Below are 27,501 nucleotides of genomic sequence, written 5' to 3' on the forward strand. Positions count from 1 at the left end.
GACGACCCCATCGCCTGGCCTTCTACGTCAAGTCAATGACTCCATCGTATATTGGTATGCAGAGTATAATCATAGAACAGTACTGTCAATATGCAAGGCTTCAATCTATTTTTCCAGTGCAATTGTATGCGCGAAAATGACAAACTGAGACTTATTTTCTCCGTTTTAGACAAAGAGGCTAGTTTATCTGGTAAACACACAGGCAATGATATCGCTTGGATTCGAATTTACTAATTATATAGTAAATGCTAACCCAAGCAATATAAATGCCTGCGGGTAGACATCGACCATGGAAGAAACCTCAGTTCATATCATTTCTTTATTTTTTCTCGGGTCCCGGTGTATATGGAACGCCAGATTAACATAAACTCAAATAATTGAAGATGCAGTATCTTTAATCATTTGAAAATATCCATTCATTTGATGTGCGCAACAAGATCTCTTCAAGTGATTAATGATATCTTCCTATCTAAATCATTGCGCACATTAATTCATTTTTTTAAATATAATTAATTACTCTGCTGGATTTGACGCGCGCTGTGGTTAAATTGTTGCTTTCTTCAAATAAATTCAAATGACATTGATGCGCGCTATATAATTCAACTGAAGAGAGCAATAATTCAATATCAATGCGCGCGTCAGTTCAATTAATGTGCGCAATTATTGAATTATTGTTCTCCCCAATTGAATTATTGTTCTCTTCAATTGAATTATTGTACATATCAATTCAATTTATGCGTCTAATAATTCAATTATTGTCCTCTTTAAAGGACTTGTCCCGCGTTCGTAAATTAATTAAAAACTGGTGTGGGTTTTATCACAATACATATCAAAAATTAATTTATCGGTTTTTAAAGCAAAATTTCAGGTTTAATTTGACATTTCAATCGACTCAAATCGACATCCTGACTTCGAAGTCTCTGCTAATGAAGATAGCGGGTCACGTGATGCCATGACGTCATATGCGACAATCTCATCTCTCGCTGATCATATTATAGTGAAGAAACCTGTTATTATTTAACTTCGTTTGATAAATTGTGGTACTGGTAGATGGTTTTTTTTTTTTTTTTTTTGGTTTTTTTTTTTTTTTACATCAATGACATATTTGTTGCTATGAGATGTTTTCCCTTTATTTTGAAACCCCTAATAAGTCTTTGTAAACAAGAAAACGACGAATGAAACGAAGAAGGACGCAGCCTAGCCTACTCAGCTACTGCATATCGTGCATACTAATGTACACACAACTACATTACGTTTGTTTGTATTATTTATAATTTACAACCATTCAATTAATTAGTCATGTACCTTGTGTATACAGTATATCTAAGATAAACAATTCTATTTAAATGGATATTTTCCGTAATAATCTATTGAACAGTCGCGGGTCGAGCATATGCTTAGCGAAAAATGAAGTAAACATGGCGAGATCAAAATAAAAGCAGTTGCTAAAAATAATACGTGAAATAGACAGAGGTTTTTATTATCTTATATATGATTATTAATTATGAACGCTGTAATAATTAAAATGGACACAATACCCCCCCCCCCCCTTTAAAAACTGTAAACGACGTTGCTCAATGATTTTTTTTTTTTTTGGTCCGGGGATGCGTTGAATAATGAATACCTGTTTTAGATATTACACTTTATATATTGCAGCACAGACGGTTCAATTGAGAGTATGCGGATATTTCTCAACAGGAACCGGTAACTTTGTAATAATGATAGTAGGTCTATACCATAACACCCCCTTGTATAATAAAAAAAAAAAAAAAAAAAATAACCCACACACACAAACGAGACTCACAGGTCTTATCGGTCACCCGAGTACTAGTTAAAAGTATTACTAGTCCCAAGAGCTATGGAATCTAGAAAAACCCCTGTTCTAAATATCTAAGCTAAATTCTAATATTCAGCAACAGTATTTAAAAAAAATATTTTTTCTGAAAACTTCAATGCCCTCAAAAGTGTTAATGAAAGGCTTTGCATAATATAATTTTTGCATTAACATTAAACGATATGACTAATTAGGACCCATCCTAGAGTCAAAACCCTGGGGATTGTAAATATCACCATTTTTTTGTACATCCTTTTCTGCTATTCCTAATTATGCATTTTTTTTTTTATGGTATCTGCAAACTTATAGAAGTCCTTCAAGTCATTATAATAGTTTTAGCACCACCCTGATACCAAATTCTTACCTTACCCACTAGGAACATTAAATTCACAATTTTGGTAAAGTACTACCTATTTCTTCCAAATATTCATTTAGTTTCCATAGCATTAAAACAGATATCATTATATGTTTGCATATATGCACTATAAATACCCAACCCTGGAGTCAGAATCTCTACCCCAGGGATCATGAAATTTACAATTTTGGTAGAGGCCATCCTGCTTTATATCAATAATTATGCATTTAATTTTTCTTAAAGATATGCAGGTGTAGAGGAGATTTGTGAAAATTGGTAAATTTTTGCCCCACCCCTAGGACCCCAGAATTTACAATTTATGCCCCCAAGTCCTAAAGATGCTTCAAACCAAATTTGAAAAGAATTTAGTAGTTATAAAGAAGTTAAAAATGTTCAATTGTAAATGCACAACGGCAAACAATTGCAATAGGTCACCTGAGTTTACTCAGGTTATATAAAAATCCACAAACGCACACAGGAACCGGTAATTTTGTCTAGTATCATACCATCTGTTGTTACTTGGGGTTCTTGAGTTTTCTTGATGACTAAAATACAAGGATATCATTGATTCATTTGATGCGCGCAATAATTTTTCAGAGAGAAATTTTATCTCATTGGTGATATCTTCATTTCAACATATGCACAATTGAATTAATGATGTTTTAATTCAATTGTTGCTCTCTTTAAAAGAATCGATTCACGTATCAATTCCTTATACAAAATAGTTGTAAATAATAATAGATATCATTTGAATTAAGGAGGTCATAAAATCATTTTTACCGAGCTCCAAATTAAATTTTGTGAGCAATAATTCCATCTCATTAATTCGCGCATCAATTCAATTGATGAGGGCAATTAATTTGATAGTTTTATTTATCTTTATATGATTCATTTGTATTCTATATTCTTCATTTGCATTGTAAAATTTTCCATTTGTATTCTATATTTTTCACTAATTTGCTTTGAATATCTTTTTTCATTTGTATTCTATATTTTCCATTTGTATTGTATTTATATTTCCCATTTGTTTTGTATAATTTTTCATTTGTATTGTATAATTTCCACTTGAATTGTATCCCCCCATTTTTATTGTATAAGTATTCAATTGTATTGCATAATTTTTCAATTTGTATTGTATCCGAGGAATTGTTTATTATTCTTTTCAAGCTTGAAAGTTCTGAATTGAACACATTTAGGAAAGGATAAGCACTCCTCCTCCCTACGAGTTAAGAAATCGAAATCTGGGGGGAAATTTAGCTGATAAAGACCCCCATCCCCCACCCCCGATTTAAGATTTTAAAGATCGGGCAATTAAACGGCCAAAACCTTTTGATATTATCATTTTATGTTTTTTTATTCATTTTTTAACGATGATTCGTGCCTGTGGTAATGTGAAATATGGTGACCCCACCCCCCTTATTAATTAAGGCTTAGTTTAGCAGACACGCACACGATGAAAATTAGTATTGTAATCTTGACATCAAATGAGCATGTTGTTCAGCTTGATTAATTCAAGGCTTTTGAAAAACCAATAAAGAAAGGAGGGGAGGGGGGTTCATCTAACATGTACATGTAATAACTTACATTTACATGAATATTTAATCATGTAAAAGATTAAAATTTTGTACAATGTAAAATTGTTCTAGATATCATTTGCTCTTCAGAAATTACGTCAATGCTATATGGGGATATAAATATAAAATTTCAAGCAGTAGGCTAAACATTTTTTAAAAAATCCTATTGCGCAATCTTCATTACGCTTAGTTTCAGCATGTGTACATAGTTAAACAACTTAAATTCATTGGTGGGAGTTATGTCAGACGTACATATCCATGAAGATTCGACCCACACCCACCCCCCGACCGAGATTGGTAAAAATTAGAATTATACTTGTCTATTTTATGCACTTTCAGTTGTAAAATTCTAAGTGTTAGTCTCTAGTATAGGTTAGACCCCTGGGAAAATGTGCATGGGGTGGAACTCACTACACAGGGAATAATTTCTGAATCCGCGCATATATTATGTAGCTCGCCCTAAACGTATTATATGTTGGATTTATACTTTTTCTCGGACGTAATTCCCTTCATGTCCCGTTGTCATTCGCCGTCATAGACGAGTCGCATTGTCATATACTGCAGAGTGTCTGTCCGTTTGTCAGCATCTTTTGGGTAAGATAAAAACGGTACTTATGAAGCTAGGATAATTAAACTTGTTGTTCCCAATGATCAGATGAAGAAACCTATTGTTTTTTAAGGTCAAAGGGCAAGGTCAAACTTACAGAGTTAATTTCATAAGCACAAATCAATATAGAAACGGTGCTAGTAAGAGGCTAGGTTAGAGGATATAAAAAGTACTAATAAAGGTAGGATAATCAAATCTGGTACACACGTTCCCCAGGGTGAGAGGAAGATGTCTGTTTTCTCAGGGTCAAGGTCATGCTTTCATGGGTAATCATGATGGAAAAACAGTACTAATAAGGCAAGGATCAACAAACTTGGTGTACATGTCCTCCATGGTGTTAATGCCAAGTGTATTGCTTCTCAGGTTATACTTTAAATATATAAGATTGAAATCTTTCTTCAATTTGATGATTTTGGGAGAGCTAAATTTTATCGATATATAACAGGTCAAGAATGATGTTTAGGGTTCTTGGATTCGTTTATTATGGAATAACGGGAAAACACCCCTGAAACAACAATGGAAACACACTAAGCACAATTCTGCCACGGTTATTGCAAAGATCAAAGGAATACCGCGGTCATTATTCTGCGATATACCTTCATACGTAATAACTGTGAGAAAATTGATACGCATCTCGTTTGCACTTCGTATTCTGCGATGCACAGAGATTCAGAATGCCCCTACCATCCCACCTTTTTCGTCAGCAACCCCCCCCCCCCCCCAAACAATGTAGGCCGTTTCGGAAACTGCCCTGACGTCACATTGACCTAAGTCGTAGCTATATAGAGGTTAACAATCGGATTTATATAGAATAGAAATAAAGTTCGTGTTTTCGTGTATGTTGCAGGATAACCTCCTTGATTTCGAAAGTTGTTTTAAATATAAAACCCTCATGTTATAGTCAAAGACAAAGCAATAATTGATTTGATGCGCGCATTAATTCAATTGATGAGACCAATTTAGTTGATTTAATGCGAGCATCAATTCAATTATTGCTCTCATCAATTACATTGAAGCGCAGCAATGGAATTATTACTCGCAAAATTTTATTTGAATCTCGGTATATTTATGATTTGATGATCTCTTGAATTCAGTTTAAGATATTTTTTATTATTTACAATTGTTTTGTATAAGGAATTAATGTGCGCATCAATTCTTTTACAAAGAGTAAATTAAAGAGATCATAAATTCAATTGTGGATAAGTTGAATTAAAGATATTTCTTATTATAAAAGAGTTATTGCGCGCATCAATTGAATAAATAATATCATTAATTAAATTGAAGAGAACAACACTTCAATTATTGCGCTTATCAATTGAATTGATGTGCACTACAAATTAAATTGAAGAGAAAGGTGAAGATAACGAACAGTGATCAATCAAACTTCCATAAGCAATATAAAATAGAAAGATGGGCAAACACAGAACCCGCGACATACCAGAGATGGTATCAGCTAGGTTGCCTAGGAGGAGTAAGCATCCCATGTCGACCGGTCACACGCGCCGTGAGCCCTATATCAGGTAAACGGAGTTATCCGTAGTCAAAATCAGTGTGTCAAGAACAATCTAACAATGAAACACGTCATATAGCATTTGAGCCATTGATAGGTTGTATTGGCAAACTAGATCATTGTAACGACCATAGAATTTGCGAATTGCTGACTTTAAGATAAGGTTTGCGACATTGTAACATGTAGCCTACAAAGTCATGTTGCATATCAGATGGTCAGTAGGAATTTATATTAAAAAAAAAAAGACTTTTAAAGGGGCATGGACAGGATTTGAGCTGAAAATTTTCAAATTTTATTTTTCCATTTTTAACGTTTATAATGCTTAACTACGGTATTTCTAATGGTCAGCAAAAATATGAATGTCAGTTGCCGAGGTACATTGGAGATACAGAGCTCACAATTCTTTGTTATGTAAACAAGACTCGTGCTATGTTTTGTTTACATAATATTATGTTAGATATACTAGAAAAAGTTTCATTTAAAGCAGATTTTTTTCAATTTACAAGTTAATTCTTAACACAATTAAATAGTTTCTAGTGTTTGTCACATCTCATTTTGTTTTTAACATGCTATTTTCTATTGAGCGATCTATATGTAAACGAAAACATGGCACGAGCTTTGTTTACATAACAAAGAATTGTGAGTGCTGTATCTCACTTGTAACTCAACAACTGATATTCAAATTTTGGTTGACCATTAGAAATACTCAAGTTAAGCATTGTAAGCAATAAAAGTGGAAAATTAAAATTTTCAGCTCAAATCGTGTCCATGTCCCTTTAAAAAGGAATTGCCCGTGTCGTTTTTTGACTAGATGGGCTTCATTTTGTGATTCTTCACATTTTCTAGATCTTTGTACAAAAAGGAATACTAATGGTATAAAAACTACCGACTTTAAACAAGACTGTTGAAAACCCTACACCAGCAAACCGTTTGTCAGTAGCCTGCCTCGATTTAAAAACTGACCATACGCAGAACAAGCTCTTGGATATCGAATCAGTTGAGATATATATACACACCATGTGCAGGTGATAATGGAAAATTGCTACATAAAAATCGGAAGTTGACGATGGAGAGCTGCATCAATCACCCCGTTTGTCATAAAGTTGAGTTGTTAGTTTGCCGTTGATATATATTTTCAATAAAATATTTAAGTAGGAAGCAGAAGTGGACGACTCTGTGGTGTCTTTTATTTCGATTTCACAGGGATATATCAAATCGACATATGAATGAAAATTTACTATTTTTAGTAGATAATACGTCGTCGATATATCTAAATGTCGAATTGAAGGTCACAGCAAGAGATTTTTTCTTCTCACGCAGAAGTTTTTGAATAAATTCTGCTTCATAAGAATATAAAAACAGGTCAGCTAACAAAGGAGCACAATTCGTGCCCATGGGAATTCCAACAGACTATTGAAAGACCTGATCACCATAGACTACGAAGATACGAAGAGATTGTCAATGAGGAACTCCAGCATATTTTCTATTTCAACTTCAGAGTACTTGTGCATGGAATCAGAGTGGTGTTCAACAAAGCAAATTTTTGGATGACTGATCACTAAATATGAATATTTCCGTTCTCCATTTTTTGCTGAAGAAGCAACTGTTTATGATGTCGAAAAGTCTAGTCTTTAATTTATTGTGAGGAATGGTCGTGTAAAGTGTTGAAAAGTCATATGTTTTGATGCTGTTGATTTGTGAAATATAATTGAGATATTGCGCACATTAATTGGAATTAAACACGCATTAATTGAATTATTGCTCTCTTCATGAATTGTAACACGCATCGATTTAATGGTTGATGTCAATTCATTTGAAGAGAACAACGATTCTCGCGCAATAGTTTAGAATTGAAGATACATGTATCATTCATTATTTGAAGAGATCTTTAATTGAATCGTTGAGTGCATCACATGAGTTGATGATTCTTCAAACAATAATTTGGCGCTCCATAGACACGTGACGGTCATTTGATTATGCGTTATGCATTAGAAATGGCATCTTCGCTCCCCTTAAACGGAATGGACCGAAAATCTTTGGCTAGCGAAGAAGTGACAGTTGTTTGTAAACACCTTTAACAGCAGAGGGGGAAATGCAACGGACCAGACCGAAATTCGAACCTGGGCCCCCTGAATATCTAGACAGGTGCTCTGCCATATGAGTTATCTGACCACCGACGATCGAAACCGGTTGACCGCTTCACATGCATAGATAAAATAGACGAAATAATGTATGACATATCGTACAGCCTCATATGTACGTGCGGTCATTTAACAGTGTTTTTAATATATTCGATCAGTGCATAATAGACTTTTTGACATCATAGACAGTTGCTTCTTCAACAAAAACGGAAAACGGAAATATTCATATCTAGTGATCGGTCATTGAAAAACTTACTTTGTTAAACACCACTCTGATTCCACGCACAAGTACTCTGAAGTTGAAATAAAAAATATGCTAGAGTTCCTCATTGACAATATCTTCGTGGTCTTTGGTGATCAGGTCTTCCAACAGTCTGTTGGAATTCCCATGGGCACGAATTGTGCTCCTTTGTTAGCTGACCTGTTTTTATATTCATATGAAGCAGAATTTATTCAAAAACTTCTACGTGAGAAGAAAAAATCTCTCGCTGTGACCTTCAATTCGACTTTTAGATATATCGATGACGTTTTGTCTATTAACAATGATAGCTTTCATTCATATGTCGATTTGATATATCCCTGTGAGCTCGAAATAAAGGACACCACAGAGTCGTCCACTTCTGCTTCATACTTAGATATTTTATTGAAAGTAGACATTAACGGCAAACTAACAACCCAACTGTATGACAAACGGGATGATTTCAGCTTCTCCATCGTCAACTTCCCACATTTATGTAGCAATATTCCATTATCACCTGCATATAGTGTTTATATATCTCAACTGATTCGATATGCAAGAGCTTGTTCTGCGTATAGTCAGTTTTTAAATCGAGGTAAGCTACTGACAAACAAGTTGATGGTACAGGGATTTCAACAGTCTCGATTGAAGTCAGCATTTCGCAAATAGCGACATAACAATAACGGAGCGGATCAAAGATCTTATTTTAATCAGATTGCTCTCAGAAGAAATTGTATGATAATTAACGAACAATATTCATCAAAGTAATATAATTGTTACAATAGTATAATCAATCGTGAAAAGATTTTCAATCGAAGAATGACCTATATATTTTCGTGCAATACACTGAGGAGACAGCTAACGTAGGAATATGAACACTTCTTATATACATTTTTTGGGGGAAAGTGATTTTTCTTAAAAACATTTGACTTTAATTTTGTTTTCTCCCACGTATTACATACACATCGATATTCTATACATTTGTTGTAATCCTGTATCTGCTGATCATGAATGGAACTATATTTTTTCAGAGCAATTGTGTGAAGAGTACCTGAATCCAGTAATATACCTTGAATAGATGCAAGGTGAAGATAACGAACAGTGATCAATCTCATAACTCCTACAAGCAATACAAAATAGATAGTTGGGCAAACACGGACCCCCCTGGACACAGCGACATAACAATAACGGAGCGGATCAAAGATCTTATTTTAATCAGATTGTTCTGAGAGAGACTGTTAATCAGTAATTTATGTGGGGTTTTCCCGTTGTTTAATGACGGAATGCGTATGCAACACTCAACACCTGGATTCGGACCACAATTAAAAGGTGAAGGTCACCAGTCTGAAGATATTTGCAAAGTATTCAGTGTGACATATGCATGTCTATTTTTTAAGGGTTTCTTTGCTGTTAAGGTTATACCATGCACAAAATTTGGAGAAAGCGTAGATTACATCAATCCTTCTTGTTTTTGTCATTCTAAAGTTCACATTAATTTGTTACATGGTAAAAATTAGAGTACAATTGTATTTATTCCGAGAGATTTCAATTTTTTCATGTCTTTGCTTTGAATTTCCATACAGATATAAAAGGAAAAATTTGGGAAGAATGATGAAATAAGACTGGTTTGATAGGGAAATTTTGTGATAAAAATTATCATATTTAGCAAAAATTAAGCCTGCACAAAGTATATGCCCCAATAAGTTGAATTAATAGGTATACGCATTCTCATGTAGTATTTTTAAAGCTATACTTTTCTGCTGTATTTTAATAAATTTGCTAATCCCCAACTTCCTTGATTTCCTTCTTTATCATTCGACAAAAAAGCACAAATATCTTTGTACCGTATTTGTGCCATCTATCCATTTTTTCATATGTCTTGCAAGCACCGGTGTATGCAGTTTGCTATTGACAAAAGACTGGTGACGGTATTTGCTACGGACATGAAGTACTATACACCAGTTTCATAACAAGTGCAGTCTTTTCTTAGAGATCAGCTGAGCATAGTGAAAATTAAAGTAAATTAAAAGTCGAATATCTTGGATATGGGGTAACCCATATCTATTCTTGTTTACAGTGTGGATAAAGTCGAAATTCGGACCATACAACTTTGACAAAATAAACAAAAAAATCGTGACAGGCCCGTGTGTTTTATTAAGGTAGAACCAAATACTAGTACCCGTAATATAAGTTTCCTCTTGAATTCATTAATGTTCTGAAGAAGCTAATATAATCCATGTCATTTATTTAGAACATTCTGAAAAATATTGAAGACGTCCAATATACTAATATATAGAGGTCCGCTTTGTGTTGTTGTGTAGCTAGTAGAGACTTGATTTTTTGGGCACATGTTTAAGCAGGTTTTTTCTCTCAACATTGATGAAGGTCAAGGTCATATCTTAAGGTTAAAGGTCAAATACGATGATGTCATTTGCCGAATGTGTATTTTTTTTTTCTTAATCAAGTTTTCTAAAAAGTATTATTAATTTTTGTAAAATCTCTATAAACAATTTTTACATAGGGCACATTCAAGATTGTCACAAAAGTTTAATTTCACATTCTTCTAACTGGAGTCTGATACCCTATATTTGAAACTATGTGGAGAGAGAAAATGATAGGATAGATTTCGTTTACACCATGCACAGGAAGAGGTTTTGTTCCTTAGAACAAAATATTAAAGTTAAAAAAAAAACCTTGAACTTAAAGAAAAATTTTACGTATCTGTTTGGTACAACCTTAAATGGATCGAAGAATAATAAATGTTCAGAATAGTCATGTTTAGGATTTTACAATTTAAAAAAATCTTTCCAGCAGGAATCTAAAATATGGAAGTGTCCTAATATATAGTGTATTTTCAACATGTTATTGACCCAGGAGGCAGAGAATATCGCACGACACGCACTACGGTCTACTTTTACACCTTTCCTTATTTTCACTATCTTTTTAGTATCTCCAACACAGAAGAGTTACACAGTGTAGAAATGAAAAGAAATGTCAAATCAAATGAACGTGATGGACAATATTAACTTTTTTATGGGAACTATTTTGTATGTTTGATGGTATATTAGTCGTCTAAGAAAATAGAACGAAATGGTAAGATATTGCTTCGTTTATGGTTTGCGACAAAGGGCGGTTGAGGGGTTGGGAGTAGATGTCAAGAGTGAGAGTATCGACGTTTTTATGGCAACCAGCCCACAGATATAAGTGGGCACATATATACACATATAATAGAGGACAAAGCCCTCTCACGGCCCGTTAGAGCGGAGCTTTCCCTATAGGTAACACGTATATACATGTTAAAAGGAAAATATAGAAAACTAATGAAAAAGTAAACATATATACATGTACCTATGGAACTTGATAATTTTGGTCCAAATGGCGTCGATTCAAATACGAGCACGTGGATCAAATGTCTAAAGTTAGGATGCTTTGATAGAACTCTGTCCTCACACATTATGTGCTAACTTTAGGATATTTTTTTGTCCTGTTAAAGATATAGATACTTTTTGCTTTGCCCTCAAACATGGTCATACCCTAAGACATATTAGTTATTTATATATATGCCCACCAATTTTAAAACCCAAACATGCACCTGTGAATTAGTTTATGAAATAATATTGACGGTGCTACTGTGAGGGTGAAGCGCAGGTACATATACTTGAGAGGATCCTGAATTCTTTCCCAGGGAAGTGGGTTTCATCCCCATGCAATTTTTTCTTGGGTATCCATTCTATATTCGAAATTAACTCTTTAACAGTGTACAGTTGGAATAATCCAAGAATCCTCTGCCTCATACCCCCGCTTTTATATTTTGACATATACAGAGGGGAGTCAAAGTGGAGGTCTTATTGAGGGAATTTATCAAGCGAAAGTGGCCTGTGATAGACATTTTTCTGTTTATTAAGACATATATGATGCCCATAGATTATGTTACATTAGACAGAGAAGTAGTTTAATTATATCCCACGCAACAAAGTTGCGGAGGGTATTATGTTTTTGACCAATCCGTCAGTCCCTTTCTTGTCAGCGCAATTCCTCTGAGACTGCTCAACAGAATTTTGTGAAACTTTGTAGTTAATGAGGACACACTGTGTAGATGTGCATATTCCCAGGAAATTCTGATTCAATAATTTTTGTGGGAGTTATGCCCCTTTAGAACTGAGAATTTCGAGCCCGTCTGTCCTGTTCTTGCAGTAATGCATAGCATTACCATTCATTATGTGAGGCATTGTCAAGCAATGTTGGAGCATGGGGTATGTGAGCTTGCTCACTTTTGCTTTCTTTCATTCTTAAAGAAACTAGAACTTGGAAATCCCTGACAACGCGGTTAAAGATTCAGGGTTAATTGAGAGAAATTTAAAGTATTTATTAACAGTATTAGATCACACAGATTTTGACAATTGATCATGATAAGTTACAAATCTTAACTAAAAAGGATATCATCGTTTATTACTTAAATGAAAATCAAGTCAAATTTCTGCAAGGAAAATATCTGACAACCAAGTAAGTATGTGTTTAAGACATTTGATTAGAATGTAGGAAATAATGAACTCTGATAAAAGCTTTTAGGTGTATTCTATTCTTCCACAAGTTGGCCTCACAAAAATGTGCAATGCAGATGGATGAAAATGTATGAATGGGTTAAGTTGCTCTATGCTTGTTTACTGCTCCTGCTTGCTTATGATTATGTTTAGATGAATACTAGTTATACTTTGCAAGTGTGGCCCCATCACAAGAAAGTGCTTAAACACTCATAGTTGCTATCTCGCCCTTCAATGACTTGTGTGAGCCACTGCAGCCTTTCACCTCAGATGTATTCCAGCCTCTGGCATCCTTAATAAATTCAAAACATATATAGCAATGAACTTTATAAATCTTATCGTTATTACCTTAATGCATAACAGAACTTCTAGAATATTGCATGCTATGACAAGACATTTGAATTTTAAATGTTGGATCATGACCCATCATAGCCTAGCAAGGGCATATCTTCATTAGGCTTGAGTAGGCATATGCCTACACATTTTTTCATTTTCAAAACACATTTTTGTTCATAAATGTTTGCAAAAAATAATATGTTCATATATATTTCTGGTTTTTAAAATCGGATATAAAATTATTATTTTGTTGGACCTTTTCTTTTTATAATGTATTCTACATGATATGAATAATGGTTATATATTTTTTATAAACTTATGGTGATCACAATGACTCACTCGACAAAACAGTTTGAAAATCTTTGAAAAGTTGTACAATATTTGATGTCTATAGCAATTATTTTGATGCTCAGAATAGTGCAAATGAGTCCTAATATTTCAAAATTTCTAGGGGGTGACCCCTCCTGCACACACACACACACACCACCCCCTTCCCCTCCCCCAGGCACTTTGCGCCTCGGTGAAACCAAAAATGTTCATCTTTCGGGTCTACACATTGAAATAGTCCTAGCTGCGTCCCTGACAGCAATTGTGAAATTTGTCAACAATGCACTATTTATGTTAATACACTGAAATAAAGTACTGTAATAGTGCCCATGAATGCACCTTGTAACCCATGTGGAAAGTCATGCATTCCTGAGTCAAGTGTAAATAAGCCATATTTTTCTTTTCAGTGAAAATGTGTGTTCATCCCATTTATCTCCACTAGTTTTTGTGAATTATTACTTGTTTTTGACCATTACAGTGAATGAACTTGTTCCCAAGTTGGAGTTTGTGTTTTAAAAGTGCACACATGATTTTTATTTCAGAGGCCATAACTGACAGTTAATCCACAATGGGATAAAGAGATCCTTGAACATTTTTTTAGCCTTGACCATGAACCGCAGAAAAAAGACAGTGGCTTACTTGATAGGCCTGGCTTTGATCGCATACTGTGGTATACAGGTGATGTACATGAAAGATGTCTACAGTCCTCTTCAAGTACTGGCTGATGCTCATAGTGAGGCCAAGAGATTGATGCGATTTATTACAGCCTACCACTTTATGTGTAACAATACCATGACATTGTCCAACACCACTAGTTGGCCTATCTGTATTGAACTAGATGGAGGAATCAATATGGATTCACCAGTGCCAAAAGTTATATATTCCATAGGGTAGGTATTCAAAATATATTTTGGTACTGTATTTCAGAATACTCATGATGTGTATTTAGAATTGAAAGCTTTCAACTTTTGTCTGTATTGCTTAGTAGATGTAGAATTAAGCTGCACATATCAAAACTTGTCATTCCAAACAATTTACTTACAGTATTTTGTGATTCATTTTCTTTACAGGCCATCAAATTATGACTTTGAGGAGGCAATAGCTAGAAACATTTCTTGTAATGTGTATATATTTTCCCATGAAAAGCCACCAGCAGATTTCTTCACGACCAAATCGAATCATACACACTTCATTCGTTCTGCTATTGTACCGAATGATCCAGCTGATTTTTCGCGCAACTCGTATGAGACACAGACAATGAATAATGCATTAGCCATCCTAAAACACAAGACAGTGGATATCCTAAAAATAGAACATGTCCTTGACCCAAGTCGTTCGTATGATTTGCTGTATTATCTCATGAAGGATGGAATTATGAAGAGAGTCAACCAGGTGTACTTTTCAGTTTTAATAGGTAGGGAAATATTTAAAAACGATTTTAATGCTTTTAGTGTAGATTTAAGAAGTATGAAACTGCAAAACCAAAAGTTATTGATGCTTTGTTTGTTCTATATCACGATATTTCCTCGTACTCAAATACATGTATTTAGTGCAAAATTGTAGAATACTGTCGAGTACCTAATCAATGAAGTCACATACTCCTTGCTATGGTATGCACCTTGCAAGATACCATTGTGTGCACAATAGTATTACATGCATAGTGTTTTGTAAAAATAATTATGGAGAAATATGTTTGATTATCTGAAATACACGTTGAATATATCTTATTCTGTATAGTGAGATGTATGATACCTTATGTTTCTGAACAACCCGCAGACTTGTGTAATAATGGTTTACAGGAGTATTTTACAGTCAGGTTTATTCAGCTCGGTTTATTGTTTGAAATTAGCTGTTTTACTGTGTTTACAGGTCTGGAGTATTTTACAGTCAGGTTTATTCAGCTCAGTTTATTGTTTGTATTGGCTCTTGTACAATGTTTACAGGAGTATTTTACAGTCAGGTTTATTCAGCTCGGTTTATTGTTTGTATTGGCTCTTGTACAATGTTTACAGGAGTATTTTACAGTCAGGTTTATTCAGCTCGGTTTATTGTTTGTATTGGCTCTTGTACAATGTTTACAGGAGTATTTTACAGTCAGGTTTATTCAGCTCGGTTTATTGTTTGTATTGGCTCTTGTACAATGTTTACAGGAGTATTTTACAGTCAGGTTTATTCAGCTCGGTTTATTGTTTGTAGTAGCTGCTTACAGAGGAGGATTAGAATTTTACAGTCAGATTGATATGGCATGGTATACCATTTGTATTGGCCTTACGAAGTTAACGAATGACCTTTTTTTTTTTTTTTAGAGGGCAATGACAATATCAGTGTAAAAAAAATCAAAACCCTGTTGGACTTGAAGTCATCACTCTATAGATATGCAGTCTTCCTCGGAGTAAACCAAATAGACTACAATTTTGAAAAGAACAAAAGAATATCTTAACTAAATTAAGTGTTGTGCAATATGCAGTTGTTATATTATTCCTCTATAAACGTGATAAACTGCGAGTTCTGGGAACCTATTTGAGAAATGAAAGTGCATCAGCAAAATCTATCCAAAGTATATGCTTGTCTTTAGACAGGATGTATTATTGTACAGCATGTCAGTACATTTCTCTGTATGTTTGGGGTTTTCCGTTTCTATTTTCATTTGTCTTTCTTATATCAAGCTGAAACTTGCTGTGTAGCTTCTTTGTGGGTCACTCTAGATAATGTTGCAATTTTGATCCATTTTACCTTTTTTGCCCGAGTTTTGTGACTTTATTGGAAATTTCATGTCATGTGAAGGTACAGAACTTGTCCATCCAACTCCTCCCACAGTTTTGAAATTTCAAGTGAAGACCTTATTTTATGGAATGTTTGTATGAGTATTGAAGATGTACATGTAGCAAGGATTTTGATTTTCTTCAATTTTGAATAAATTACTGGTTGTAGTCAGTTTTGAGGAAATATAAAGTGAGTACATGGTTTGTCCTTTTAACTCCTCTCACAGTTTTAAAGCTAAGGCCTTTGTAAACAACTTGAAGATGTGCATATTGCAAGGATTTTGATTTTCAACAATTTTCTCTGATGTTTGAAAAAATTACAAGTTGTTGAACTTAAACAATTTTGGGGAAATATTTTATACACGAAACTCTTCTGTCACAGTTTTAAGCTAAGGCCCTTTATTCATACATTGCAAAAGAAAGCACATGTATGTTACAGCTTGATGATGGCTGATACTACCTTCATTGAAGTTCTGCAACTCGTAGCTTAAGAAAAACACTCTTCATAAGCTTGTGATGGGTGTAAATATGTACTGTTTCTGGTACTTTGAATACATGAACACTCTTGTAAATAGTTCAGATTACAAAATTATGGTTTGTTGTATTATATTAAACTTGTATGTCATAAAATTATTTTACAAAATAGATATAAGAAATGTCACAGAATCTTTTTCCTAACTAATTTTTTTTTGTTTTACATGTAAAGCGTAATTGTGTTGATTAGATAAAGCACTATATAAATGTACAATATCAATAATAATAATAATGTACATTTCAAAGTCATAATATATCCAAAAGTATCAAAATTACACATTCTAAGCAGATGATACGGGTGTCACAAAATCTGTATGTGTAATGATTTTGAATTTAAAAACTTATTAACACATTTCCATCCAAATTGACAGATAAGATAGATGATGACTACCTGTATGCCTGGTACAGAACACTGTACAATCTGTTCCACAAGGCTAACTTCCGACTGTACCACACGGCTACATCCAATCAGCTCTGTCTCCAAGTCACTTTAATGGAGTCCTGTCTGTACTACATGTCATGGATCAAGTCTCCGAGTCCCCGGGCATTTATCATGTATCCCCCCGCTGTTGATGGTAAGTATACTTGTGAGAGTTTGTCAAATTCTTACATCTGTTATGTATCCCCCTGCTGTTGATGGTAAGTATACTTGATAGGGTTTGTCAAATTCTTACATTTATTATATATACCCCCCTCCCCCTTTGAAAAAAAAAACCATGGTAGGTGTTGATGTGATAAAGAATCTAAGCTGATGAATTAACCATATCACCAAGTCTAGATTAAAATTTGAGGCAATTAAGGTTGATTGATCCTCGTATAAATTCATAGGTTTTTTTAAAAAAAATCTTTATCAAGTTAAACTTTACGCATGATAGAAATATATCTTTCAGAGGAATTTTATTCACTGCATAAAATAAAGAAAAAATTGGTAAACTATTGATATTGAAAAAGTTTACATTTTCCATAGATCAATTATTAATTTATAATTTAAAAAATGTTGTCAAGGGCAATAACTCCTCTGCTGGTATATCTTCTACTGTATGTCTATTATACATAATTTCCCCAATATCCACAATTAATTTATTTATTAATTAATTTTTTTAAACTGTTGACATTTGAAATTTGTCATTTCAACAAGTTTTTATTCATTTTAATTATTCTGTAAAACGAAAATGCACTAATTTTCTAATGCTAACATATATTTCTGTTTTTGTATGTTTGACATCTTTAAAAATGTGGCAACATACCCATTTTCTTTGGTTATTAATTAAATTTAACTATATTGAGTGGAAATTAATACAGTTTTTCCACTTTCAACCATTGATATTGATAAGTCACATGAGGATCGATCCACCTTAACCTGTAGATCAATGTGAGTGAAAGATTCTAGTGACATAAAACTCCAAACAATTCAGATATTGTTGCATCATCGGTTACCCATGGTTGCTTCTAATCGATCTCTCCATCATGTGGGAGTGTGTCTGGACTCAAAACCGTGGTTTGTGATGATTATATTGTTGGAGATGTCTGCTTCTATTGTCATGGTGGATCCTTCTGAACCCGAGGAATAACATGACAATCATATTTTGAGATACCAAAGCTATATCTGTTGCTAGTGAATTTGTACATTGATCAGGTTTCTGCATTTCTCTGGTATGGTTGTGTGTTGGTTAATCTGTTACAATTTTGTTTATACTATATCTTTGTTCTCCTTGGATGGAGTAACTTTAAACTTTAGTATTTTTTGTCATTTTCAAATATCTGATTTAAAACAGTCATATCACCAAGGTCAAGGAGGGATATGAGGATTAAATTATGATGTTATTCTTGCTTGCAGCAACTTCCAATTTGAGTGTTATTACCCATGGCAGAAACTCATATCATGATTTTGAATCATTAATTATGTCACCCAGGAAAAGGTCACACCTACCAGTACAGTGTCCAGTAGGAGAATTGTGTGGCTAGGCTATACATTTCAAATTTATGTAGAGTGACTTCAAACTTACATATATTATTGACCTAAAGTCATACTATTGATTAAGTTGTTACAGTCAAGGTTTCTTGACAATAGATCATGGCCAATCTACCTCTTAGATTGGGTTTCCCTTGTTGAATGGATTCAGAGTGTAATACATGTACAATATTATCAAAGACTCGAAAATATAAACTTGAGCCGATACTACGTGAACAAGGTCAAGGTTACTGGCTTACACATATCATCTGAGTAGTAATTTTACACCTCAACAATCATGTAATGTAAATGTGTTTGTTGACTGCATTGTGAATATGAAGATGTCTGATTTTGATCTCTTTATAAAAAAAAGCCCATCTAGTCTGATAATAAACATCTAACAATATCCAAGAAACATTGTTTTAACTTGTCATTGTATTATATAAGGAGTTTTGGGATGTTATTGTTCATAGGAGTCATCAGTAGATGTGATTGCATTACAAGTATTTGTACATAAAGTTTCTAATGAATTATGTTACAATTATTTAGATGTGTTTTTTTTATAACCAGGTACTTACGAGAATGAAATGAAAAGATTGGAAGGTTATTTGGACAACAAAGAAACTCGGTGCAAGGATATAAATCATGTTAGCATATCAGATAAAACCACCCTAGAGCTCTGTATGGATGTGATCAAACTTCCCAAACCTTGCAAACTTATCATTATCAGGTAAGAAACAGTTCAAGCAGTGGATTCACATACAAGAACTGAAGGCTGAACTCCATGTACTGGGTAACAAATCAAATTGTAGTTTACAAGCAAGACAGGTCGAGGTGGTTCAGTTGTCAGAGTATTCGCTTCTTTACCGTGAGGTCATGCGTTTGAGCCTTGCTCATGTCAAGGCCATGTCAAATCTATAAGATGAAAATGGTTAGTGATTGCTTCTTTGCCAAACACCCTGCCTTTAGAAGATTCACAGGTCTTTTGGATATTACTTTCAAAACAGGTACATGTACCATGTGCATTAGCACATTAAAGGACCTTCACTGCTATGGCCCTGAGTGTGAAGCATAGGTCTAAATTTGTGGTACTTCACCTACAACTTGTGACTTCTCAAAATGCATTAAAAATTCTTGAAGTGATTTAAAACAAACAAAAAAGAAAAATGGGGCTAGGTTGGGGTCACAATATGGGGTAAAAATTTTTTATGGGAATATAGATTGATAAAAAAAATCTTTTAAAAATCACAACAGCTGAACAATGGCAGAACCAAGGTGGCTCAGGTGAGCGATGTGACCCATGGGCCTCTTGTTTCTAGTTTCAACCTCAGCCAATCAGAAAAAAACCATATAATAGACTTAGATATATTGTCGATGGCATCATGATGTTTCGAGACCAAGCAGGCAAAAATAAATGAAAGACTTTGTGCTAAACCACATATCAATCTAGGGTTTGGATTTTATGATGGTATTGTTCACTGGAAATTCATTCTGTTGGAGAAATACAATTTGTTTCATAAATGATGAGCTATTCACTGTGCTGTACTCTCTGCACATATGATGCAACTTAATAGTAGTAGAAATCTGTAGATGGAAAAATCAGATATTGCCACTCATTATTTCTGGGGAAAATTTCCTGCTAATGTAACCAGCACAAGTTTTTTTTACTAAATCTCTCTAATAGGTACAAGATATTGGTAAGTAATAAAAGAACGGAGTTTCTCAGGTTGTCAAATGATTACTTTTAAAATATGTTTGTCTATACAGGGAGAAGAGATCCCCCATAACTGCACAGTTTAAAGACCAAACCTCATGTGACGTGTTCGTGATTCAGGGGTCAGAACTGGGCATGGAAGATGATGTAACTGTCTTTAGGACCAATAATGGAGGGTAAATGTCATTTTGTGACCAAAGCTGCTGGTAGGCTTACATATTTCACTAGAACTATGCATCACTCACAGATTACTGAATTTTATTTTTGGTATATATACTGTTGGGAAATTATCTGATCAAAACTTATGTAGTAGGGGAGGACAATCCAATTATAGGATGGAATGCCAATATGATACTGTACGTTCAGAATGTTTGTCAATGAGGGAAAATTTGGCTGTGAAAAACATTCTTGCTGTACCTGTTGAAACACAATTCCCAAGTACATGTAGCAGTAAAAGGTTATTTAAACCATAAATGTATTGATGTGTTTTATATTTTCAGTTCCTTTGTGACAAATGTACAAACTCTTCCCCTAAGTGAAGCCATGTTTAGGTACTTAAATGCAGATTCATACAACTTCCTGTACACTAACGTTGATAAGGAATACTGGGCATTGATGTCAATAATTCTAGACACTGCAGTCTTACAGGTAAATTGACAAATTATTTTTGGTCACCTAAGTCACTCGGGTAACCTATTACTATTGGTCTGTGACTGTCGTCGTGCATTAACAGTGGAACATTTTTAATTTCTTGATAACTAGCTTTCCAATTCTTTTCAAATTTGGCATGAAGCATCTTTTGGACAAGGGGAACATAAATTGTAAATTTCAGGACTCCTGCACCCCTGGCACCTAAGAAAAAGTAAATGCATAGTCATGTAGAACAGGAAGGCCTTTATCAAAATTGTAAATTGCATGATCCTCAGATTAGAGGTTCTGACTCCAGAGTGGGGTCAAACATGGTATATTGTGTTTATGTGCAAGATATTTAATAACACCTTCTTTAATGCTATTGATGCTAAATTGAAACTAAATAGATATTTAGAAGGAGCAGGTAGCTCTTTAACAAAATTGTAAATTTCATGAACCCAGGGGTAGGGGTTTTGATTCCAGGGAGGGCCAAAATTATCATAATGATTATTATCTTTAATTTTGCTGAAATTGTATGAAAACTAAATGCATGTTTAGGAAAAGCAGAAAGGGATATGCAGAAATTGTGAATTTTGCAACCCCAGAGTTCCAACTCGAGGGTGGGTCCAAAATAGTCGTGGCATTGGCTGTGAAAGTGATGGCAACCTTTTTTTTTCTTTTTCAAAATCTCTCAATGGCATGGGAATATATATTAATGACTAATAAAAACATTAATTTGTCAAAAAGAATAGAAACGTAATAAAACTATGTTAGATAACCATTTTTAGTGTGAAGAAATAATATTATATATAAACAAAGAATTATAAGCTTGCAAGCCAATGATTATCTTATCACCATTATTACATATTCATGTTCCTGCTTTGAGGATAAAAAGTGTTTGAAATCATTGAATACGGATGTTATTACTGAAATATATAAGATGGGGGCAATTTTCATTTAATTAAATTTTCTGTGAAAAAATGGTAGCTGATGCCCCTTTAAGAACACATTTTGATTTATACTGCTGCTGAATATTATGAGAACAAGGTACAATTGTGTACATGGAAAGACCAAAAAAAAATCTGTTTTAAATGTGATTTGAATTAAGCTTGGTCTGTGTTTTAAGTAAGTTAAATATATGCCAAATATACTACATGTATATCAACATCGTCGATTACCCATGGGTGCTTCTCATCGATTCTCTCCATCAATGAGCAAAATGAAATTGATATGTGTATATATTGTGTAGTAATAGAAGATGAAAAATGTGTTTGAATATGAATTTGCTCAACGCATGGACTGTATGATTTCTAAAAGGAAAACCCCCTGAATTTATTCATTAATGTTGGCATTTTTGAAATTTTATGCCAACACAAAGCAATTTTGGATCAAATTAAATGTACATGTAGTTTAGGTTTGCTTAAATATTCATTAGTTGAATGCTAGATTTTAGGACTCCTACTGAAATCCTCCATTTTCTGGGCCAGATGACTGTAGGAACTGTACCTGCTTCTTTAGCTTCGATATGCAGAACAGGAAAATTATTATAGACTTCATAACTCTTGGGGCTAGTGATAATTTTAACTCTTACTCAGGTGACTGGACGGCTGTAGGCCTCTTGTTAAATTCAGTGCACTATTTTGAATTGTTAGGGTCTAATGTTTAAAACCAAAACTGATAGCTGTGGTTAAATATGGTATGGAGGCTACCCAGCAAATTTTATGGTGCACAGGAAGCTACACCTAGCACTGATTGGCTGATGGATAAAATAAATACATATGATAATTTGGTTGCAAATGATAAACTTTTACATAAAATTTGGTGAGTGATTTCATTTATTTCTTGACAGGGTGTTGACCAGATGATATCTGACCTATCACTATGGGAAAATATCAATCATGTGAATATTCGGCAACGCTTCAGCGAACTCAAACGACTGCACGCATATGGGCTGGAATTGTACCAGTATTTTGACCTTCCAGAGAGTGAGAGATTGCACATCACCAGCATGAAGCATAAAAAACAGCGACTTAGCTATGTCAGAACAACTCAAAGTTTGAAGTTGAAATGATCTGAGTATTGCACTGTAAACTTGAAAGTTTTTTTGTGTATAAATACTCCAAAAATATGTCATGGAAATTTTTGCATAGACATTACCGTAAGTCGAGTATAATGTTGGCCTTGATGAAATACTAGAACATGTACACTTATCATTCTGGTATACTGCATTTGCATCTTGATTGCTTTAGAACTTGCCCAGATATGCTTTGATTTTGTTTTGTTCTTTATGCTGCAGTACCAGCCAAAACAGCCTCAGTTTGCAAGGTATTGTTTTTCAATGCAGTACGTATGATAGTAATGCTCAGTTATATGTGTACTCAACATTTTCCAAGTCATGTGCACATTTCTATTATGCAGTTGAACTTCAGTATCTCAAACATCGATATCGAGAATACCATGGAAATGTCAAAGTGATTCGGAAATCCCAACCACTTATTCTTTAATAAGTATTTTACCCTCGATATCTCAAAGGTTTTTTTAGTCCCTTCGAGTTCAAGATAACGAGGTTTGACTGTATTTTCTATTATTATCAGTCATATATATTTGAGAATAATTATTGATCACAGTAACTACCAATATTTTTATGTACACTGTACATGTATCTTTTAATGTACTGAGTCTATTGTACTAAGTGTAAAAATGGACTTTTCAGTGATTGCTATGTACATGCACATTTACACTCTATGTACTACCATTGATACAGATATCAGAATTTTCATTCTGCACTAAAGGTTGGCATTTTGTTGTAATTTTGAGAATAAGAATAACTAGTTGTTAGCATGTGCATACTTAACAATGATACACATACATATAGGTCCAAAAGCTTCCAAATGTACCAGGATATCAGCATTTCTTCAAACAATTATTCCATGTTGACACTGGGTACAGGAAATTTTTGCCATATATTGTTTCCTGTCATATGCATTAGAAAACGATATCTCTTAAGTTTGAAATTCACCCAAAGCTATCTTTTGCTACTTTAAAGCATTTAATCAATTTATATTTGGTAAATTCTATATCCACCAATTTTGTTCCAGAATATGTAAGGAGTTTCCACGTGTCACTCATGGACAAAGCTTCTGTCGTATTCACTAGTCTTAAAGAGAAATATCTATGTTATTAGTACAGCATACAGAGTTATTGTGGATTGAAGAAAAAAATGGTTGCAGTTTTTGTTTTTTCAGTGTAAGGCAGTAGTAACTCTTATTTAGTGAATATTTTGTTTGTTTTTTCAGTGTAAGGCAGTAGTAACTCTTATTTAGTGAATATTTTGTTTGTTTTTTCAGTGTAAGGCAGTAGTAACTCTTATTTAGTGAATATTTTGTTTGTTTTTTCAGTGTAAGGCAGTAGTAACTCTTATTTAGTGAATATTTTGTTTGTTTTTTCAGTGTAAGGCAGTAGTAACTCTTATTTAGTGAATATTTTGTTTGTTTTTTCAGTGTAAGGCAGTAGTAACTCTTATTTAGTGAATATTTTGTTTGTTTTTTCAGTGTAAGGCAGTAGTAACTCTTATTTAGTGAATATTTTGTTTGTTTTTTCAGTGTAAGGCAGTAGTAACTCTTATTTAGTGAATATTTTGTTTGTTTTTTCAGTGTAAGGCAGTAGTAACTCTTATTTAGTGAATATTTTTGATCACATTTACATTGATCCTATCATGAAATAACTATGAAAACAAGATTGCAAACTATTTCAACATTTTATTTACTGATGTTGTGTTGTTGTGGAATTATATATTCTTTAGATGCAGCATAAAATGATGTATTTTGTATAATCTAGATGTTTTATCTATATTTAAGTATGTGTATTCAAGCATTTCAGTGCAGTACTGCTGATTATAGAGGAAACACATTCTCATTTCTTATCTATACTCTACTGGTTCTATCTTGTGCTTAACGAGAAGGTTTTTTCCCCAGCTACATGCAGAGTAGTGTAATGTGTATGATCCCGATCTTGTGTATTTTGTGCTTAGAAATTGTCTCCAAATTTTTGATACAATGTACTAGTATTAATCAATTGTTGACTTCAGAATTGGTCAATATATTGACTGTCACAAGAGAAATAATTTGTAGTCTGGGTCTAGTGATATCTAAATGTACTTACTGGACAAAATGCTTTTATCATATAAGTTTTTACATAGATATTGACTTGATAAATCAGTAAGAATCACCAAAATAAAAAAAATCACAAAAATTTCATAAAAAATAATTGAGAGCTTGTATCCCTTTCTCAATGGTTAAACCATTCTTCATATGGGATGCTTTAACAAGCCAATAATGGGGCAATGATCCACCTCAACGAGTTCAACCTCATAAAAATGTACTGTTTTCAAGTCTATAAAATTCACTCCATTGACCAAACAATGAGCAAATTTTCTTTCTTTTTTAAAATTATATAGCATATCAAATAATAAAAGTTATTCCATGCTTACTTGGGAAATAGTCCAGCTTTGTCCAGAGATGGTGGATAAGATCTGGGAAATAGTTCCCCGGGTCCTCTCCTCCACTTTGGGACAAAAGTTTGACTGTTCCCCAAGTCGGCATGAAATAACTGTATACTGTTCATGCTACTTTGAATGGATGGTTAGTTTAGTTACCAAGTAAAATACTGTGGCATTGTTTTTGTAGAATTTTTTGCCATTGCTTTTGTAGAGAAATGTGTCTGAATAAAATGGATTAGAAAATTTCTTTAATTTTTTACATCACATATGTAACTTGTTATACAATATTTGACATTGATTATATAACTTGTTATACAATATTTGACATTGGTTATATCAGTAATACTCACAGGTTTCATTTTACTATACAAATTAAACAAAACTTTTAGTACTTGTACCAGATACACAAGGGAATTTCTTTTAACCCTATACTGGTCATATTACAATTCTTGTATACATCTGTATAATGCACAAGTGATATTTCTAAAATAGTTTCAATTTCCAACAATTTTTTTTAGGGGGGAGGTGGGGTGTCAAGGTCACAGGGAAATCGTTGAAGTAAAGATATCATCAAATCATTCATACTGAGCTCCAAATTAAATTTTGCAAGCAATAATCCCACAACATTGATGTGCGCATCAATAATTTCAGTTAATGAGAACAAGAATTGAATTGATGCACACATCAATTCAATTAGATAGTGCAATAATTGAGTTGATGATATCTTCAAGCAGTTAAAGAGATCTTCAATTGTTTGAATTTATGTTAATTTGGTGCTCCATAATTGCCAGATGCCAATGCTCCTCCCTGTTGCAGAAAGCTTAAGCAAGCAAAGTTCAAAGCAGGCAAATCGATCATGAAAAATACTGCAAAGGTGTAACAAGAACACATCAGTAGCCCAGAAAGGAAGGAAAGCTTAGTATTTTAGCAAAAAGAAATTCACAGTAACACAATATGGGTAGGTCTAGTCATGAAAGAAATGTCCAGGTCTCATTCAAAATTCCTCAATTTGCTTAACCTTGTTTGATCCCCTGACCACTTTAACTTCATCCCAACCAGCCATCTCAAATTCATATCTGTCTATGACACACAATAACTTAAGTTTCCAAGGGAATATTTTCATAGATTTTACACATAATGCCTGGATTAAGTAGAGGAAGACTCCTTTTAATAGATTTTCAGATTTATCAGCGTTGTCGTAATGGGACTTATAGGAACATGGACACGATTTGAGCTGAAAATTTTCAAATTTTATTTTTCCATTTTTATTGTTTACAATGCTTAACAAAAAGTATTTCTAATGGTCAACCAAAATTTGAATATCAGTTGTTGAGTTGTAAGCGAGATACAGCACTTGCAACTCTTTGTTGTGTAAACAAGGCTTGTGCCATGTTTATGTTTACATTAGGCTGTTTATTAGAAAATAGTGTGTTTAAAACAAAATGGGATGTGCCAAACTCTAGAAAATATTTAATTGTGTTAATAATTCACTTATAAATTGAAAAAATCTGCTTTAAACGAAACTTTTACTTGTTCATTTAACCTATGTAAACAAAGACATGGCACGAGCCTTATTTACATCACAAGGACTTGTGATCTCTGGATCTCCCATGTAACTTGACTACTGACATTCAAATTTTTGCTGATCATTAGTTATACCTGGTAGGGACGGATTTAAGCATTCTGAAATGCCACAAGATGGCCGTTTTATCTTCATATTGATTCAGACTTTAGGGAACGTTTTAATCCCCCAATTTTAGCCTAGTCGCCAAATTTCAAATGAAAATTAAGTTTAAAGCCAAGATACAGAAACTTTTGAATATGCATGAACAATAATTGAACTTTATTTTGGATGGGGCTCTGTACCCTTGCCTAGATGTTATGGTGAACTCATCGCTCATTGAAGAACCATGGGCTGCCTTACTTGGACTGTTTATTTGGTCCTGGTT

General features: G+C 33.7%; 2 protein-coding genes across 2 annotated transcripts in view; both read left to right on the top strand.

Annotated features, from left to right (window-relative positions):
- The window catches only part of LOC125652202 (BTB/POZ domain-containing protein 6-like), a 294,494-nt gene that overhangs the window by 220,241 nt on the left and 46,752 nt on the right, over positions 1-27,501 (top strand). The window lies entirely within an intron of this gene.
- LOC125652201 (uncharacterized) lies at positions 11,189-25,799 on the top strand. The gene is made up of 8 exons (XM_048881210.2): positions 11,189-11,352; positions 14,006-14,353; positions 14,534-14,877; positions 17,131-17,334; positions 19,281-19,440; positions 20,478-20,600; positions 20,925-21,072; positions 22,904-25,799. The coding sequence occupies exons 2-8, from the start codon at positions 14,073-14,075 to the stop codon at positions 23,123-23,125; spliced, it is 1,482 nt and encodes a 493-aa protein (XP_048737167.2). The 5' UTR covers positions 11,189-11,352; positions 14,006-14,072; the 3' UTR covers positions 23,126-25,799.

The sequence above is a fragment of the Ostrea edulis genome, chromosome 5, assembly GCF_947568905.1.
Source record: "Ostrea edulis chromosome 5, xbOstEdul1.1, whole genome shotgun sequence".
In the NCBI taxonomy this organism is placed as follows: Eukaryota; Metazoa; Mollusca; class Bivalvia; order Ostreida; family Ostreidae; genus Ostrea; species Ostrea edulis.

What these genes read in the sequence shown, in the direction of transcription:
- LOC125652201 (XM_048881210.2), top strand. Translation starts at nt 14,073, where the DNA reads ATGAACCGCAGAAAAAAGACAGTGGCTTACTTGATAGGCCTGGCTTTG. An exon ending in TGCAAACTTATCATTATCAG is followed by an intron (nt 19,441 to 20,477) that starts GTAAGAAACAGT and finishes TTGTCTATACAG; the next exon opens with GGAGAAGAGATCCCCCATAA. An exon ending in TAGACACTGCAGTCTTACAG is followed by an intron (nt 21,073 to 22,903) that starts GTAAATTGACAA and finishes ATTTCTTGACAG; the next exon opens with GGTGTTGACCAGATGATATC.